Source organism: Megalobrama amblycephala, linkage group LG19 (assembly GCF_018812025.1).
Source record: "Megalobrama amblycephala isolate DHTTF-2021 linkage group LG19, ASM1881202v1, whole genome shotgun sequence".
NCBI lineage: Eukaryota > Metazoa > Chordata > Actinopteri > Cypriniformes > Xenocyprididae > Megalobrama > Megalobrama amblycephala.
In genome coordinates, this window is record NC_063062.1 from 30,331,400 (window position 1) to 30,351,472 (window position 20,073).

The 20,073-nt window shown below is 36.7% G+C and overlaps 1 protein-coding gene across 2 annotated transcripts in view; it reads left to right on the top strand.

Annotated features, from left to right (window-relative positions):
- The window catches only part of hipk3b (homeodomain interacting protein kinase 3b), a 72,492-nt gene that overhangs the window by 11,419 nt on the left and 41,000 nt on the right, over positions 1 to 20,073 (top strand). For both annotated transcript variants that reach the window (XM_048168481.1, XM_048168480.1), the window contains exon 2: positions 4,369 to 5,632. In XM_048168481.1, coding sequence (XP_048024438.1) covers positions 4,371 to 5,632 — 1,262 coding nt within the window. In that variant the 5' untranslated portion in view covers positions 4,369 to 4,370. The remainder of the gene's footprint in view (positions 1 to 4,368; positions 5,633 to 20,073) is intronic.

Here is a 20,073-nt window from a genome sequence, read left to right on the forward strand (position 1 = left end):
AAATGTGGAACACTAAGCTACGTATAACTTTTCATGTTATATAAGGACAACATAGAGAAGTTATCTGAGGCCCATCAGTTGAGATAAGAGACTGTTCCTGTGTAGACATGTTTCGATTTGGGTCTCTTCTGTTTGTTTGTATGTATTTAACTTGCTTATTCACATCCTGTGGCAGATATGTTCACTAGGGGTATGAATCCAACAGATCCTGCAATATTATGACACTTCAAAAATATCCAAAATATCCTTAAATATCTTTGTCTGTTTGATAAATCTAAACTAGCTTTCTGATCATTTCATAATTTTGTAGTTACAAGGATAGTTGCATAAAGTTAGCCAGCATTAATTCCTTGAACTTTTGTAGAGTAAATGTGAAAGTGAGTCAACCACATGGCGATCTTCAAATAACAAATAGTCAGAAATTAGAGTAGAATTAGTTTAAATTAGACAGCTGAAACTAAAAACATCCAGTGATCATGCATGATAGTGTTCGTGTTGGCAGCAAGATTTGTTTTGGATAATATTTGTTCTTTTTTTTAAAAATGTCTCTGCTTTGAATGGCCTGTCTTCTCTTATATGTTGTGGTTTCTCACATTTATACCCTTTCTAACTTTGCTACGCTCCTGTTAGCTGTTTGCACTCTATGAAAAATTTGCTCTTGAGATTTTTAAGAGTGCTTCAGCTCTTAACTTGAATTGGACAAGCCACAATGTTTGCACAGGATGTCAGACAGATGAACGTGAAATTGGCAGTCTTTTCAAAATTGTGATCATGTGTTGGCCTGCTGCAAAAAGTACAACCATATCTTGTTCCCTTTCCTTAACATTTTATTTCTGGTGCATAAATCAAAGGTAAGTTTCACCTCAGAGAAAAATTCAGTGTAAATAATTGAGTTAGAGTAGTGCCACAACTTGTGACTCAAAGACAGCAGTTCGCTTTACTTAATGCTTTTTTGCATTGACATTGCAAGTCAATGTGGTTAACTTATTAATGGTGTTTGTTTGCTGAAGAAAGCATTACTGTTACCTCTTATATAAACAGTGCTTTCTAAATTTTACATTTAATGAGAATAGAGAAGACATGCAAGCACAGATGATGCTGTTCCTTTGGTGTCTTTTTTCCCCCCCACACAGTAATGCTCATTTTGAAACAGCCGTTGCCTAGAGACCTCAATTCATGGAAACTGATATGAAAAGGTCATTTGAACCTGTGAACAGTTAGTTGTTTCCCTATACAGCATTGATGGAAGGAGGGTTGGTGGGTGTTGGAGGGAGGAACTCAACCTTCTGCTGCAATATGTTGTTTTCTTGGCCTGTCATTGGCTGCTCAAGGCAGCCTGCTGTTTGCTGCTGTAGCATAGGGGCAAAGGTCAAGTATGATGTCAGCTTGGTGATGCAAGCCACTGCACTCAGTAGGATCAATGACCTGTCACAAGTTGTTTACACTCAGTTCATGGACACCGGTGATGTCACACAACAAATTCAGGAAAACACCTCTACAGGCATTAGTCACTTTATTAATGATAATTGAATAGAGATCAGGGATGTCAATTTTCATGAATTTTAAAATACATTTGGGCTCAGAATTATTGGCATCCTTGGTAATTTGATCAAAGATGACTAAAAATAAATGACATTGTTTATCCTTTTGATATTTAATTCATAAAATTAGCAAAAATCTAAACTTTCATTGAAGGAAAATAATTGAAAGTGGGGGAAATCACATTATGAAATAAATGTTTCTCTCCAAAACACGTTGGCCACAGTTATTGGCACCCTTTTATTCAATACTTTTTGCAACCTCCTCTTGCCAAGGTAACATCTCTAAGTCTTCACCTATAATGCCTGATGAGTTTGGAGAACACCTGACCAGAGATCAGAGACCATTCCTTCATACGGAATCTCTACAGATCCTTCAGATTCCCAGCTCCATGTTGGTGGTGCTTCTCTTCAGTTCACTCATTTTTGTTAGAGTTCAGGTCAGGGGACTGGGATGACCATGACAGAAGCTTCATTTTGTTTATCTGAACAGCATGTCCAGGACCTCCAGCAGAAAAATAGGCCCACAACATTAACCCTCTGGAGTCTGAGGCTGATTTGGGGCCTGGAGAAGTTTTGACATGCCCTGACATTTGTGCTTTTTTCAGTTGTTCATAAACACATTAATGGAAAAAGTGTCATTACACTGTATTCAGCACAAACTAGGCTACCATAATATGTGAGCAACATGTATGTACATGTTTGTGTTTTTGAAGGAATAACGTTTATGCGTGGTTATTGAAAAAAACAAAAAACTTAAGTCACTGAAATAAGGCCAAAAAAATATTATATATGTGTTCACAAGACTTCGGGTATTGGAGATTATAGACTAGAGTTTTTGCTTCAAAATTATGTAAAAATGATCCTGCCTACTTGTTCATTTATAACAATATATTGATTTAGTTTTTGTAAGACACCTTTTGTCAAGAAACACAGTATGTGTGGAGGCGTGAATCATCATGAATAATTGGTGATTTACACCTGAGAAGACAAAAGAATCGCATGAAGAACCTCTAATGAGCTGCATAATAATGAGGCCTTTCAGTCAGGTAGGCTGTGGAAAAAAAAAAAAAAAAAAAAAAAAAACTCTCTGTGATCATGTCTCAAGCTCATCATGGTGTACATCAAACATACAGAAAAAACAGCAATACTGTGAAATATTATTACAATTTAAAATAATGGTATTCTATTATATACTTTAAAATATAATGTATTTCTGTGATGCGAAGTGTCTGAATAATTGTTACCTCTATGGCCTTTCATATAGGCTTTTAGCTTAAAAGCATGCACATTTGGAAAAATATTGATGGATTCTCATGTTTATGTCAATTTTCAATACAGAGGAGTAATATTTATTCAATATTTATTGTCATCACTGTGAGTGCTGGATACTGTGTTTTCAATTCATACTTGCAGCCGGAGAGTGCTCTGTGCACATTTAGTCCACAAATTAATCTAAAGAAGAATAGGCCATGTGACAATCCAGGAACTAACAGGCTTCCAGAGATCGCTAACTATGGCTATTCAAAACGGTTTCAAAGACAATAAATACACGATTGAGACGATGTAAACATGTATTGCCTCAGAATTTGCCTCTGAATAGTGCTGGCTCTGTGGGCGTGGCCGCATTAGTGGATAATGAGCTGAATCACGGAGGTCTGACATGTGTCTCTTTTCATACAGATAATATTTGTTTTTGATTTGACTTACACGATTTAAAACCTGACATTTCAACGTTTTTTTTTAGACAAAAGTCTCATTTTTGTGTCATTAGTATTCACTAAGTTACAGTTCATTTTCTGAAAACGATCAGATTGGACTTCGTTCAGAGGGAGACGACAGATCACGCATCATGTTAGTTTTCTTTATTTTGCAAAAAGCAGAACATTTTGTTTTTACTCTGAGTTGTACACATATAAAAGAAGATATTCTATAGTTTCAATTGATATATTACTTATGTCTCTATTACAAAAAATGGAGTATTTTAAGTCTGTTTTGCTGCAATGTGAAAAAAAATCCTGCAAAAAGCGTCGGTGTGTTACCCGACTCCAGAGAGTTAAAGATCCAGTGTTATATTTAACTGTGGGCATCGAGTACTTTTTATCCCTGTGTGCACCAAACCCATCTGGTGGGTTTGCTACCAAATCCACCTTTTTTTTTTTTTAAGTTTCATCTGAACATTGAAGCTGGTCCCGTTTGAAGTTCCAGTCTTGTCTGAAAACTCTTTCAGGCAGATTTGTAACATCTTTAGTTAATTGGACCTTCTTAATTATTGCCCTGATAGTGGAAATTGGGGATTTTTAATGCTTTAGCTATTTTCTTACAGCCACTTTGTATTTTGTGAAGCTCAACAATCTTTTGCTGCACATCAGTACTATATTCTTTGGATTTGCTCATTGTGATGAATGATTATGGGAATTTGGCCTTTATGTTTATACTCTTGTGGATCAGGAAGTCATGAGCAATTTCATGTTCATGATCACCCTGGTGTGCTAAAAAAATGTAAATATGAATGGGAATATACTTCAGAGATATTTTACTCATAAAAAAAAAATTGTTGGGCTGCCAATAACTGTGGCCAACGTGTTTTGGAGAGAAACATTTATTTCATAATTAGATTTTTTTTTTTTTCTTCTTTTTTTTCCCCCCACTTACAATTCTTTTCCTTCAACGAAAGGTTAGATTTTTGAAAGATAAAAAGGATAAACAACGGATACAAAAAGGATAAACAAAGATTCATCTTTGATCATATTTACTAAGGGTGCCCCCCCCCTCAGAACATTTACCGAAAGTGGAGCATGATCTGTATCTGTTTTTCTTGTGTTCACAGGTATGGCCTCACAAGTCTTGGTCTACCCACCACATGTTTTTCAAACTCAGACAAGTGCCTTTTGTAGTGTGAAGAAACTCAAAGTCGAGCCCAGGAACTGTGTATACCATGAGAGGGCCTACCCACAGACTTACTTGAATGGTAGAACCCTTGGCATTGCTTACCCGACAAAACTCACCGCTTCGTTCAAGACGCGAGATTCTGTGATTGGCAGGCACCGCGGGCAGGATTTTCCATTGCAGACGGCTACTGTACGTGGTGTGCGACGTCAGCATACCACCACAGCGGCACAGCAGCAAAAAGGGGGTATCTCCTCTCAGGACAAAGGGCCAGAGCACCAGGACAAAGGAAGGGGTTGCAGCAGTGGAGCTACAGGGGCAGTTGGAAGGGGTAGGGGAGAGGGAAGCAGCAGTCAAGAAGGAGGTGGAGGACAGGGTGGAGGTGAAGGTGAAGGTGGTGGAGGAGAGGACGAGGGTGAACGGGAAGACTGTGGAGGTTTTAACTTGCAAGACAGCTCCCACAGATGCGGGCTGAAACGTAAGAGCGGGGAGCTTGAGAACTTAGGGAGCGCAATGCAGATTGTAGAGGACCTGTCAATGTTACCTGCAATGTTGCAATCAAATGTGGGAAACCCACCGGTTGCAGTGCCAGCGGCAGCCGGTGGAGGGCCTGCAAAGCAAAGTGGAAATTCCAGAAATGGGGATGGAGACTACCAGTTGGTGCAGCATGAGTTGCTTTGCTCGATGAAGAACACCTATGAGGTATTAGACTTCCTCGGCCGTGGTACTTTCGGCCAGGTTGTGAAATGCTGGAAACGAGGCACCAATGAGATTGTGGCAGTGAAGATCCTGAAGAATCATCCATCATATGCACGACAGGGCCAGATTGAGGTGGGCATTCTGGCCCGCCTCAGCAGCGAGAATGCAGATGAGCATAATCTTGTGCGAGCCTTCGAGTGTTTCCAGCACCGCAGCCACACCTGCCTTGTGTTTGAGATGCTGGAGCAGAACCTGTACGACTTCCTCAAGCAAAACAAATTCAGCCCGCTACCTCTGAAGGTGATCCGTCCCATTCTTCAGCAGGTGGCCATGGCACTAAAAAAATTGAAGGCCATGGGACTGATTCACGCGGACCTGAAACCTGAGAACATCATGCTGGTGGACCCTGTACGGCAGCCCTACCGAGTGAAAGTCATAGACTTTGGCTCAGCCAGTCATGTCTCCAAAGCAGTCTGCTCAACGTACCTCCAGTCACGGTACTACAGGTATGTACAAACAAAAGACTGAATTAGTGCTCAGCTGAAATCAGTTTGATGTTCCAAAGCATTATCTCACAGTGGACAATTAATTGCTCTTACTAATATTTTTGTCACTATAATGAATGTTGAAGTTGGACTGTGTTCACTTGAGTTTGGCAGAGTTGTTCTTTTTGGGCATTAATCTGTAATTTCTGGAGGAAAAAAATATTCTAAAGCACATAATTCCTTCTCACCAATAGATCATTGAAAACATTTAAAAATCTCTAGCTCTCTGTGTATGTTATACAACTAAAGTCCTTGTGGAATTACCAGTCAGGAAACGCCACTGATGTAAAACAATTTCCCTTGTGTTCTAAAGCTACGCTGACCCTGTAGAACTATTTGACCCCACAATGCAACAGGCAGGGGCTAAACCATTCTTCTCAGTTCGCCATGGGAAAGGAAGTGATGTTTTGAAAGTACTTTGTATAATAGGGTAAAAACAACTGGTAATAGATGAGTTTAGAGCCCTGTTGCGTATATAATCAAATAATATCGTTTGGTTGAAGGGAACCTTTGTAAATATTTTCAGCCTCAGTTTGGATGTTGAAATGATGTCTAAATTTGTTTATTTTTATTGCAAGATCATCTTGCTCCATCTTGTTTCCTGAATGCATCAAAGGAAATGCCTTGAATGTCACAGTGATGGACAAAACTAAAAACATAGACTAAGAATTAACTTTGTCTAACTAAAAAAAGTGCAGTTCTATGTGAAAACATGCGTGTTAGGTAACAAACCTGATATAAATATGTGTAAACTCCTGTTGAGATCCTGTCACAAACCACCATCAATTTGGATTTCTCATCCTCCATTAGATCTGTTTGTTTCTTCATCTCATTCCTTCGGCTATTCTACATGTTACGTATGCTGGAATGCTGAAATGTTCATACATTCCAAATGCTGGAATGTTCATATAGAGTTTTAAAGTATTACTTCTACTATGAGTACATTCTGCAAGTAGTGTGCATTTATTATCATGAAGACGTGCAAACTGCCGCAAATGAAACTGAAAGTAAGTCGCAGATGCTTAACACAATCATCTTCATTAAAAATAAATGAGACTAAATGATTGTACCAGTGCTGCTCTCTCTCCTATTGCGGTCTTTGATTTTTAAATTAGCTGATGATCAATAAAATGCAGCTCATACTTGTTGCTTTCAGTGACGTGAACTCCACTAATTGCATATAGCACAGGAATTGAAGAACTGTTTTGCGGAGACACATTTGTCACCAAGTGTAAATGGAATCGTTTTGATAAATCAGATAGCTATCTGATTAGTAAAAATGCATGAAGTGACGAGGTGTAAACAGGCCCATACAAACAATTTGTGACTGAAGAGCCAGTCTCATTTTAATCAGTACACTGAAGCTAATGATTGAGAAAATCGGTTCGGCCTGTGTCCTGCATGAGGAGCGGTGTAATCACATAGGTGTGGGTAACTAATCCACTCAAGCCCCTGCTGTTGCCCGCCGGATTACATCTTAAGTCACAATCTGTCTGAGGCAGTTCACTTCACCCCCACTTTTACAGCTGACTATGACTCCCAAGTTTGTGAATCCTACACTTTTGCCTCCTTTTTAGGCACTTATGTGCTCATAACTGTTAACTTTGGGTTAAATAGTAACATGATTAATGGAAATTGACGCAAACTGCTATAGCATTTGCAGGTGCTAGTATGAAGCAAAACTGTACGATTGCATCACATTCTGTTATCTTGGTGTAGGTTGTCATCTTTGGAATCTTAATTTCAGCCATGTCTCTAAGTAAGTGTAAACATGCCCATGCTTCTGGAAATCATGTCCATCTCAGATATTTGATTAAACTCTCACACGTTTGTGTAATATTTCATGTGTACTTTTGTAGGTGTTTTTCATGCAGTTCGCTGGTCTTTGACGTTCTGACTTTTCCATGGAGATTAATTGTACAAAAAGTGTGAGAACCCTAAATCTCAAACCACTGATAGATAGGCCAACACAGAATGTTTATACTTATTGATTTGGTTTGTGGGGGGGGAAATCTATGACATTGTAAAATGTGTTCAGTGATGCTGAAAGTAGGGGTGTGTGATATGATTTTAAATTCTGAAAAATTAAAATGTCTTCACAATCATCATCGTATGTGCACGTTCTATCAGTTGCAGTTCTGGCGCCACCATCCCAAACTACTGTACAACGTGACGTACATTCACATCATGTTTAGCAACGCAGTGGTAGGGTTAAAGGGTTAGGTCACCCAAAAATGAAAATTATGTCATTAATGACTCACCCTTGTGTCGTTCCAAACCCGTAAGACCTCCGTTCATCTTCGGAACACATTTTAAGATATTTTAGATTTAGTCCGAGAGCTTTCTGTCCCTCCATTGAAAATGTATGTACGGTAGAAGAGAAGACAATGCTGAATAAAGTCGTAGTTTTTGTTATTTTTGGACCAAAATGTATTTTCGATGCTTCAAAAACTTCTAACTAACCCACTGATGTCACATGGACTACTTTGATGATGTTTTTATTACCTTTCTGGACATGGACAGTCTACCGTACATACATTTTCAATGGAGGGACAGAAAGCTCTCGGACTAAATCTAAAATATCTTAAAATGTGTTCCGAAGATGAACGGAGGTCTTACGGGTTTGGAATGACATAAGGGTGAGTCATTAATGACATAATTTTTCATTTTTGGGTGAACTAACCCTTTAAGCTCACGCGACATTGCAGTTCTTCACCGTCACCAAATTGGATTATTTGCATGCGTTTTAAAGCCTTGTCGGTTAAACTTTCAGGTACACACGCACAAAGCCTGTCACACAGCGCAAGTCTTATTGTGCTTAAATTGTCAAATACACACAAGGTTTACATAAACAGTCATTTATATCTTAAATTAATGTAAACAGTTCAGATGCGTGTCAGTAGTATATTAGATCCGTTCATTAGGTCTTAAAGTGACAGCAGCCTAATATACCTTCTGCTGTCTGTTTCATTAATGTTAATCAAACAACAAAATAGATAAAGAAAAACACTCAATGCTCTTAACTGAATAACTTCAGTAGCTTTGAGAATCAGCGTTTATTTAATTCCTATATTGAAGTCAATGTAGTGTTTTATTACATTTGTTTATTCAGTTGAAAGATACTGTTAGAGTAAATACACCTACTGTAGCTGAAAATATTAAAGTACTGTTTATTTCTTTTGTATCTTATTGTATTTGTCCTATTTTTGCATCTTTGTTCTTATTAATAATAACAAAGATAAAATAATGAAATAAAATAGTGAAATAAGATTTTGGTTGTATCGCTCATACCTACTTTGGCCTAAATGGTCTGTCATTCTTTTTTTTTTGTTGCCTTGTAAGGTTACATTTTTAAAATAGGGAACTTGTTAGGGAAGTTTGGATGTACTGCTCAGTGACTTGCAAAATAGTCTGAAAAACCAACATTAAAAAAATAATTGATAAGATTGTGGATCATGATCCTGGCTGGAAAAAATGTATCTATTTTTGCCATTTGACAAACTAGAGTTTGTGATTGACTGGTGTTTGAAGGTTTCTGATTAATTAAACCGATCTTTGTGCAGTTCATGTATATTTGGGAATGCATTATATGTGTGTATGTATAAATTTTGTTTGCAAATTTGCATGATTGAAACCAGCAAGAATGAGAACCACTTGGTTTTGAAATATGATTATGAATATAGACCAGAATTGCAAAAACACTTTACACTTGTTTAATACATTTTCTCCACCCTCTAAACCCAAACCTACCCAAGTCACGTGAAAGTGATTTAATCTCACCCCCGTTTCTGCTGCTGTAGGAAGAGTTCTCTCAAACTCACTGTGGGGGCTGCACTCAGGAGACTACTGCCTAAAATTAGCTGATGGGAGGATGGCCAACTCTGTTTGACTTCTATAGATGGTGAAGTACGCTGGCAGTCAAAGTGAAATAAGGCAGAGCAAAATACTAGAGATCACTTTCGCGCTCAGTCAAGGTCACTGTCTTCCAGCGTCAGCTGTTTTGTTGCTTTTAGAAGCGGGAATATAGATAGACAGGAGTTTAAAAAGGGGGCGTGTTCCAGCAATCCCAGAAATTGAGCTCCACACTTTTGGTTAAAAATGCAAATGAAAATCAAAATTTATGAAAATAGCAAACAATTAAATTAAGTTGCATTTGTAAATAAGTTCCAAAAAGAAAAAAAAAAAGCACTAAAATATAGTCCATCTGACGTATAATTTGGATATGACATCAATCCTTTTTATTAGCCAGTTTATTAGATACAGGTTCTTGTCGTGTTGATGGTTTGGCATGGATGACCATGGACTTGGTATGTCTTTGACCATGTTCTGTTTGAGTTGGAAACTTTACCTCATCAATCATTTATCTGCTAGCGTTGGCAACATGATAAACAAGGGCAATCAAATTGTGTCCCGTAAGAGGAACAAAGTAAATTGTCTTAAACTTTTTTTTTCTCCTCATTGTTACTTCATTTATATTCCATCTCATCTGTTCCCCTCTTAGTTTAAAGGTGAAATAATAGTAAGTTGGATGGGTTTTTATAAACATATGAATGATTGCTCAAGTACAACCAATCCTATGTGTTGTAACAAGTCATATTGGGAAAGTTTACAATTCAAAAGAAAAAAAAAAAAAAAAATGTTCCAAACGTGCCAAACCCAATGTAGTATATCAAGGATTCTTAGTGTTGTCAAGGCCTGCTTGAGATTTGTTATCAAGGATCAGGACTCATCAAGGACAGTGGAGGCAATGGCAGCATTGTTACTTTAAAATGGGTCATATGATGCTATTTTAAAAGTTCATTAGTTTGATTATTGGGTTAATAGAAGAGCTAACATGCTTTAATCTTCAAATAACACATTATTTTTCTCATACTGTACATTATTGTAGCTCTTCTATTCCCAGTCTGTCTGATTTCTACAAAGCCCCTCCTTTTTAAAAGCTCAGAGTGCTCTGATTTGCCAGCTGGCCAAGTGCATTGTGATTTAGCCAAACACCTCAAGCTTGTGTCGGAAATGCAACGCCTCTTACCATAATCACGAGCTTCAGCTTCCAAGGCTTCTAAAGCCTTTGTAAACACATAGTTAATAATAATGTCATCGGTTTTAATAGGGGTGTTGAAATGAATCATTTCTGCGATGCATCGCAATGGGGACATGGACGATTCTGCATTGATCAATTATAGTCGTTATGGCCTACTGCGTTATTCGCCACATACACGCTTTCTTGCTTGTGTAAAATGGATGAGGGAGGCGAAACACAAAATCAAGTAATAAAAAATGCACCCACTATTTTAACATTTACAGTGTGTGTGTGTGAGAGCATTATTGACACTTGACAGTTTCATGTGCTTTTAGTATTTACTAGTGTTTATTAGTTCTAAATGCTCCTGCCTAGGGTTGGGAATCGTGAGAAATTTTCCGGTTCCGATTCCGGTTCTGCCTAACGATTCCGGTTCCATTAAAATAATTAAACTACTATTAAAAAATAGTAGTAAGGGAAAAATGCACAATACTCGACTCAAACTGTCCTTTTTAATTAATTTAACAGACTGTTAATCTCAACAAATTTGCTAACACTTTACAATAAGTTAACTACATTAACATGAACTAATAATGAACTGCATTTCTACAGCATTTATTAATCTTTGTTAATGTTAATTTCAACATTTACTAATACATTATTAAAATCAAGAGTTGTATTTGTTAACATTAGTTAATGCACTGTGAAATAACATGAACAAACTCTGAACGGCTGTATTTTTATTAACATTAACAAAGATTAACAAATACAGTAACAAAGGTATTACTCATGGTTAGTTCATAAATGAACCTTATAAAGTATTACCACAAATAAGATAAAATGCTTGAACACACATGTAAGATTCAGACAGGTGAAACAATATTTTTGTAAGTTGGATTCATAAAGACTTGTTACTGAAAGAATGATTCATTGATAGACACATTTTCAACAGTAAATTTGTTGCCACCTAGTGGCGTAACAATGCAATCGATACAGTCGTCACTTTCAGAACAGAAGGTAATTTATTATACATAACATAAATATCAGCGTTTCTATCTGAATAATAAACTTTTGTATATTTCTGTTATAATTGGAATAGGCCTATTTGTCACACAGAAATAATGATACTGTGCGTTTGTAAAGACTGTTTGTGAAGCTGTTTATATAGCTACACATTACAACTCTCTTCAGATCAACGGCAGCGCGAACGCATGTTTGAATGTCGCGATTTTATTTTTGTCAAAGGTTTAATATACAGAGGCGATCGTGTAGGTGATGAAATCGAGAACGCGATCTTTTAAAGATTAATCGTGCAGCTTTGAGCATGTCTCTCTCTCTCTCTCTCGAAATATTGCGTATATGAGTAGCGCCGCGCGAGGGATTTTCAGTGCATTCATTGCTATAATATTCATGATGTGAGACGTCTATGAAAGGATACGCTCCCCGCACTTCGACCATCCATCACACCAGAACCGTTTTCGGAACCGAAACTTAGAAATCTTGCACGGTTCCGGTTCTTTTCAAAAAACACTACCGGTTCCGGATGAGAACCGGTTCCCGGTTCCCAACCCTACTCCTGCCATCTTATTTTTTTCAGACTTAAGTTTTGTTTGACTACATTCAGGAATTGTACCTTCTTGGAGTAGATAAAATAAAAAGGGAGTTAATTTATCTGACTGTTTGAATTCATTGACGAAAATGTAGCCAGGTGCAGTAATATTGCAACGCATCGTGATGTATTGTGATATCGAATCAAATCGAATCGTTGACATGATAATCGTAATTGAATTGAATCGTGAGACCAGTGATTAGTTTGAGTGGTAAATAGTATTTGTATATAGTCTGCATTGTACTCTTCCAGGTTCAGGAGGCTGTCCTTTGTAAAATGTGCTGTGCACAAGCAAATTTTTGGGTTGTACTTCTCAAGAACTGCTGTATAAATTAATCTTAGTTTTGCTCTTACATCCAAACATACAACGTCTTCGCGTCATGACAACCTCGCCTTTTTTCTTTGCATATGCCTTTGGGTGAGCATTATGCTTATATTTCACATTGTTACATGGACGTTTAACAAAAGTAATATATGGGCTTTGATTGAGGTATTTTAGGCAGGTCTAGATCAGTGTTCTCTGTTAGATAGAATAAATTGCTTTAAAGGAGACTGACCTTTGTTACTCTGCAGATTAGGGCTGGGCTATATATCACATGCGATTGTCACGCGCATTTCGTCAGTAAAGCTGGTTCCCTGATTACCGCTAAATCACCATCACCTGCTTTCAAATGGAGTGGCATTTAAGACGAAACATTACACACTAAAGGAATACATTAAAAAGCATCAAATGACCCCTTTAACGCACCTACGTACAATTGTGCTTTGTTACTATGAGCTTGTACAGCTGTTTTCAATACTTCCGTAAAACATATGAATAGGAGTGGGTGATGTGAGCAAAATCTTATATCACGATATGAGTCATTTTATTTCACATTAACGATATATCACAATAAAGTTATTTTTGCTTTAATTGAAGTTTTAATGATATCATAATTTTTTATACAATTGATATTTCAAAATTCTTGTCATCCATTTCAATATCACAAAAAACTAATACTATGAATTAAAAAAAAAAAACCCTCAAGCTTACAGATGACAAGTAAACAGTCGGTGATTAAAATAAAAACAAAAACTAATTACAAGCAATAGGACAACTACAATAAAACAGACAAATTAAATAGACCTTCCTGAAAACCTTCAAGCACTAGAAATAAGAAATACTACATACATTGTACAAGTAATTAAATGTACAAAAATCACTTCATAATCTTCACTGTGTAAATTAAATATACATTTATTCTTATTAAAGCAAAGGTTATTCAGTCAAGATCAGTGAGTGATTTTCTCTTGTTGTTTGATTAACATTGATACAAGTGGCAGCAGGTTTGTTAGTCTGAATGCACTGATCTAATAAACTGATACACATACGCTTTCTCAACTGTTTACATTCACTTAAGACATTAATTACTGTGTTTAAGAGCATAATAATAATTAATAATTTGTTCCATTATGTAGCGCTTTTCTCTGCACTCAAAGCACTTTACAAATGGAAGGGGGATGGGTACTAGCAAAAATGGGCATTTTGAGCAGTGTGTGTATTTGACCGCTCAAGCCCAATAAGGGTCACTTGCTTAAAGGGTTAGTTCACCCCAAAATGAAAATTCTGACATTACAAACTACAAACATGTTTAAAACAGTTCATGTGATTCCAGTGGTTCAACCTTAATATTATAAAGCATCAAGAATACTTTTTGTGCGCCAAAAAGTGGACTTTATTCAACAATATCTAGTGATGGCCGATTTCAAAACACTGCTTCATGAAGCTTCGAAGATTTATGGATCTTTTGTTTCAAATCAGTGGTTTGGAGCGCCAAAAGTCACTTGCGAAGGTAACTAACCCTTTAAAATCACTTGCTTTTAAATTGCAATGCTTAAAAGTGCACGCAATTGAACTTTGATGACGGCACAGTACGGCAATGTCACGTGAGCTTAAGAATGCTTATTCTTCTACCGGTTTATCGTGTCTACCAGTATATCACCCACCCCTGCATATAAAGCTCTGTACCATGGACCTGATATGTTAATTGGTACCATTTGCCTGAACTAAACAAGCCTTAAAGGGATAGTTCACCCAAAAATGAAAATTTGATGTTTATCTGCTTACCCCCAGCGCATCCAAGATGTAGATGACTTTGTTTCTTCAGTAGAACACAAATGATGATTTTTAACTCCAACCGTTGCCGTCTGTCAGTTAAATAATGGGAGTGAATGGGAACACAATCTATAAGAGTCAAAAAAACATGCACAGACAAATCCAAATTAAACCCTGCAGCTCGTGATGACACATTGATGTCCTAAGACACGAAACGATCAGTTTGTGCGAGAAACCGAACAGTATTTTTATTATTTTTTACCTCTAATGCATCACTTTGTCCAACTGTGCATTCAGCACTCGCTTGGTGAGGTCTGATTGTGCTCTGACAACGGAAGTGATGTCTCGCGCTTATACTTCAATGACTGCTAGGCATTACTTCCGTTGTCTTAGATTATCAATGTCTCGTCACGAGCCGCAGGGTTTAATTTGGATTTGTCTATGCAAGTGTTTTCGACTCTTATAGATTGTGTTCCCATTCACTCCCATTATTTGACTGACGGTTGGAGTTAAAAATCATCATTTGTGTTCTACTGAAGAAACAAAGTCATCTACATCTTGGATGTGCTGGGGGTAAGCAGATAAACATCAAATTTTCATTTTTGGGTGAACTATCCCTTTAAGGACGCCCTGTATAATTGGCTGCCTTTGACTTCTCATGAGTGAGCTTAACTAGCAGAGGGCTTGAAATCCTATCTTACAATATGTAATATTCCTCTCATGTCATGTCTTTTAATCTGACAGGTGTTTTATTGTTTTTCTCACTCTTGACTTGTTGTTAGTTTGACTTAGCCAAAAGTTTGTTTCACATATCCACAGTTGGAAAGGATAAATGAATTTGGCCATTTGTCATTTTGTTTTATGAACTACTACATAATTGGATTTGATATGTTAAAAGCTTCAGTCATTCATTGAATCATAGTAAATATTAAACTACATAAGCAGTTTAATTCTGTTTGTTTACCTGCAGGAATGGGTTTCAATGAGAAAACTTGTCTGCTAAGATGTTGAACCTGTTTATTTTAGAACCATAAATATTTGGGTTTGCTTAGAATGGTGTTTTAATTTTGTACATTTGAAGCATATAATTTTCTTCTCTCTAGAACTACTTGTCTCTTCACTCAGCTAAACTTGTTTGACCTCTACCAACTTAACTGGGAACAGTTTGCAACATTTTGTTAGACTTACTGTTTAGAACTTGGAGTTTCCTTTAATTCAGCATACTGAAAGTAAACCACAGATGTTAGGATTTTATGGGAATCCCTCTCACAAGCCACAGAGTTAAGAATTCTCCCCCTTCCCTCTGGGATCAGATTCTTTATTAGTCTTTGTTTAGTTGCACTTCCCAGAAGTGATCTCAAAAGAGAACTAGGATGTGACTCAGAAATATCCCACTTATCTTCCTTCATCATTGTAGCTGTAAGCTTCAATAAGGAAATAAAGAGCATGTGAATTAATGGATTTAGGTTTTTATAAAATTTGAGGCCTTTTGTAGTCCAAACTCTTTTTCTGAGACAAATAGACAACATTACTCTAAAATGTTAAAGGTAAATCTTAATGATGCACCATGACTTCAGATTAGTGTCCTGTGATGAAGGGGATTTCTCTCTGTTTGCTTGATCTGGACAGGTTGTCTGTTTGCTAATAGTGTCCATGTTGAACAATGGTTATGTTGAGCCATGCTGGAGACATGAAGTACATTTGTCTTGGATCTGCTCAGACACAGTAGATCTGGCTTTGGTTTGAGTTTGAAGATATGCTTCATGTCTAGGTGTTTTTAGATCTGTTTGAGTCTTTGGTGTTCTTAATCTTGAATGATCTACAGCATTCTGGAAACTTTACAGAAACAATCTGGAGGATGTCCTGTACACTTCCACTGGAAGACTTGAAAGTGGCTACACATGACAGAGTATCCGAGAATTTCCTTCGGTCTCTGCGGGATATTTTCCTGGCAGGGCTGTCGTCTAGTTCCAACCTGTCTGTGAGACCGTATTATCAAGCAATAGGTTTCATATTGCATTTTTTTGTGTAACTGCAACAAAACATTTTCAACCCCCTAAGAATTTGTTTTGTCTGTCTCACTACGATAATAGTTATACGGTTTATCTTTTTAGGGCTTTATACATGACAATCAGGGTGTTTGGTTTCAGAAGTTGTTTAATATGCTCAGGTAACACACCTCCATGTGAGATTTTTCCATTAGCTTGCCATTTGTTTTCTCCTCTAAATATAGTATCATGAGCTTATTGTTTTAAAAAGCGTGAGCTTTGTGGAAAGGTAATCTTACTCTTGTGATGTTTATGTGGTTGTCAATTAAAGTTCTTTCATTCGACAGAGCTTCTGTGGTTGCCGGTTACTGTCGGCCTTGGTGACATTGATAGATTTATTTTTGCTTGAAATCAGCTAAAAGCTCTTTACCAAGAGAAAACTTGCCATTAGAATGATCATGGACATTTCCTTAAAGTTTTCGCACCCACACAAGGTTCATGCCACCTAGCTACTTATCAGGGATCACGTTGAAATAACGCATGGGCGTTTGGTTTCACAGATTGCATGTTAAGACCTCAAAGTACTGGGTTTCACATTAATGTGAGAAACAGTGTTGAAGTGTGAACTGCATTTCCTTCTACAAACCAATGATTGCGTAAAGAGAAGGTAGTCAAATTGGATTCATCTTACTGTTCACTTTTGAAGTGTAAATTCAGTGAAAAAAAAAAAAAAAAAAATAATATATATATATATATATATATATATATATATATATATATATATATATATATATATATATAATATTAAAGCTCTTGCACTGCATTCCACTTGTTTCCACAATTAGACCACCAGCAAGTGAGTGTGGATGTTCAGTAAACGCACATATCACCATCTAAAAATCATTTTGAGTCTCTTTATTGTGGAGTTTAATCAGAATAAGAGGGAAGTAATTAGTTGTTTTTCATATTTACGCTTATTTTCATTACCAGACTTCAGTAAACATTCCAGGAACAGGCCCACAGGTGCTGTGTAGCTATGATAGGGCAGAAGCATGTTTCTTTGCATGTCCCACTGTTGGGTTAATGAAAATTACCGTATTGTTCAGAATAAATGATGACTCCAATAATAAGACCCCCCCATACACACACATTTTCAAGATGTACCTTTTTGACGACCAAATCTTTTATAAAGAAATTAAAAAATAATTTTCATTTTGCATATTTTTCATATTGAACGTATGGTAAAATGTACCAACAATCACATTTAAAAATAAACCCTTTATGTTATACCATAAAAATAACCTGTAGTTCTCATTTCCAGTAGATTTCAGGCGTTTGATCCGCTTTACCCATCTGAACCAAGGGATATGAATGTTTTTTCCTTAGGCCAATCACAAGAAAAACAGCAGTTTCTCCTTGAAGTCGAAGGGTAAGCGCTGGGTAAGACTTGTTCTATGACATAATGCTATAGGGCACACTCGTTTTACATGTATTTTACATGTATTTTGCGCTCCCTATTGTCTGTGTATTATTGACGTAAAATTCTAGATTCTGAATATAAGACAACTACTTGTTTTCAGATGCATTTCCAAGAAAAAAAAGTGTTATATTCTAAGCAATACGGTAAGCCTGTGAGGCAAAAGGATATTTTGAATGCCAGTGCAAAAATAGTTGGGCACTGATGGCATCATATAGGCCATACTATGTTGTAGCTGTAAGTACATGGAGCTGATTTTAGATCAGCATTCGGTTTAAGCTTTCTCTCTTATGATGACATGAATGTTCTTATTTTTATCCTATGTTATTTCTGGTTTAAATATGCTGTTAACAAAGTATTGCTCATAGTTAAAAATGGCACTTTTTAGGATTACACTTTTTTTCCCTTTCTGCTTTTTTTTTCATCACATTTTACTTTTATTTTTTAAAACATTTCATGTTTAATTTAGTAATTGTTTATATTGACTGTTACTTTGGAGTCTGATTGGTTGGTTGAGACAGCAGTTAGACACTATATTTGAACACATGGTGTTCATTTAAACTGCAATATGTGGCCAATAACGAATAAGAATTTTCATTAAGTAAATTATAATTCTTATGTATTTTATTATTAGCGGCTTCCTCACCCTTGGAAAAAAACAGTGTTTGAATTTCATTTTTAAAAACCTATGCGAACCCAGTGTCCAGCTGGTCCTAGGATTCAAACTACTGTTCTTGGTAACTTGAGTCTGCAACTTTCAAGACTTTTTATTTTTATTTTTTATATTTATCAGCCAGAAGTTGTCTACACCAGTGATTCCCAACCTGGGGTCTAGGGGTGTCAGAATTTGCAACTGGTGTACAGAAACTTGATTTAAAATCAAATATGGCTGCAAAATAACTTTTGTTTCCAAAGTAAATAACACGGTTACAAGGTGTGTAATTCAAACCACTTTATTAAATAACTCCCAACCCATCGACATTACAAATAACTGCTCTTCAGTCTGCATAATTGTGTGGCTCTCCTTCGACTCTCTGATCTCTTTCCTCACACAAACATATTCTTTTCATTAAATATGAAAGGTTGCCAGATATCACAAAAAAACATAAAAAAAAAACAACAAAACAAAACAAAAAAAACAATATCCTTCTATTGTGCTTTGGCTAGGAAAGCACAAAAGTTAAAAGCCAGGAAATGTAATTTATTAAGACTAAAATAGTTCAGTATACAATATTAAAATATTATTGAATAAAAACATAGTAACATTTCAGGTTTTCAGGGGCTTTAACACAAAAAGTTGGGAACCATGAGTCTACATGGAGGAGCAACCCACCCTCCAAAAATATCCCAGTTTTCATTACTGTATGCAATCACTCTGGGACGATATTTTCACTACCGTGATTATTTAGTGCCGCCCCTCAGAGACAGATCAGATATATGGATGGAGATGCCGTTAATAGATTGGCTCTCACCTGTTTATGAGGGAGAGACGATATATGAGACCTGCAGTGGATCACCATCCAGCGGCTGGTGGAGATTGAACTGCTTTATGCATGGAGACATCAGGAAGCTCTCTGAATTCCTTTGTTTGATGTAAGGGAGCATGTAGTAGGAGGCTTAATGCAGGGTTTTTTGAACTTGAGTTCGGCATGTCTCACATGAATGCACATTTGTTCCCCACATACAGTAAAAGTAAAGATGAGATGAATCTCACAATGTGTTCTCCCTTTTTAATTCCAACTTTAGTTAGATGCCATGCTACATAGGCAGCTACATTCCTAGGCAGCATGCAAACCAAACCGAAATTGAACCTCATGTATGATCATGCTGAAACGATGTCCTCGGTCACTACTCATTCACACCACACAAAGAGCAATTCAAGTAAAGAAAAGCCCAAATTATACTTTTATTTATTTATTTATTTTTTTTTTTTTGTGAATGCAAGGGTTATGCGTATACAGTGCATGTGACATAAATTTTATCATCAGTATGTACACTGTACATGCACAGTCCGAATTCTCTAATAGTGCAGAAAAAAAAAAGTGCACTGAGTGGTCACATTGTTTAGTTGGTCAATAAGCATATCTCAATAGTGCAAGCATTTCACTTGCATTTGCCATTAAAAATAGGTGTTTGCATACTGTAAAATATATTTAAGACCATGAGCAAATAAAAAAACAAATGTCACTGCAGGCCCTTAAGTCTAAAATAAT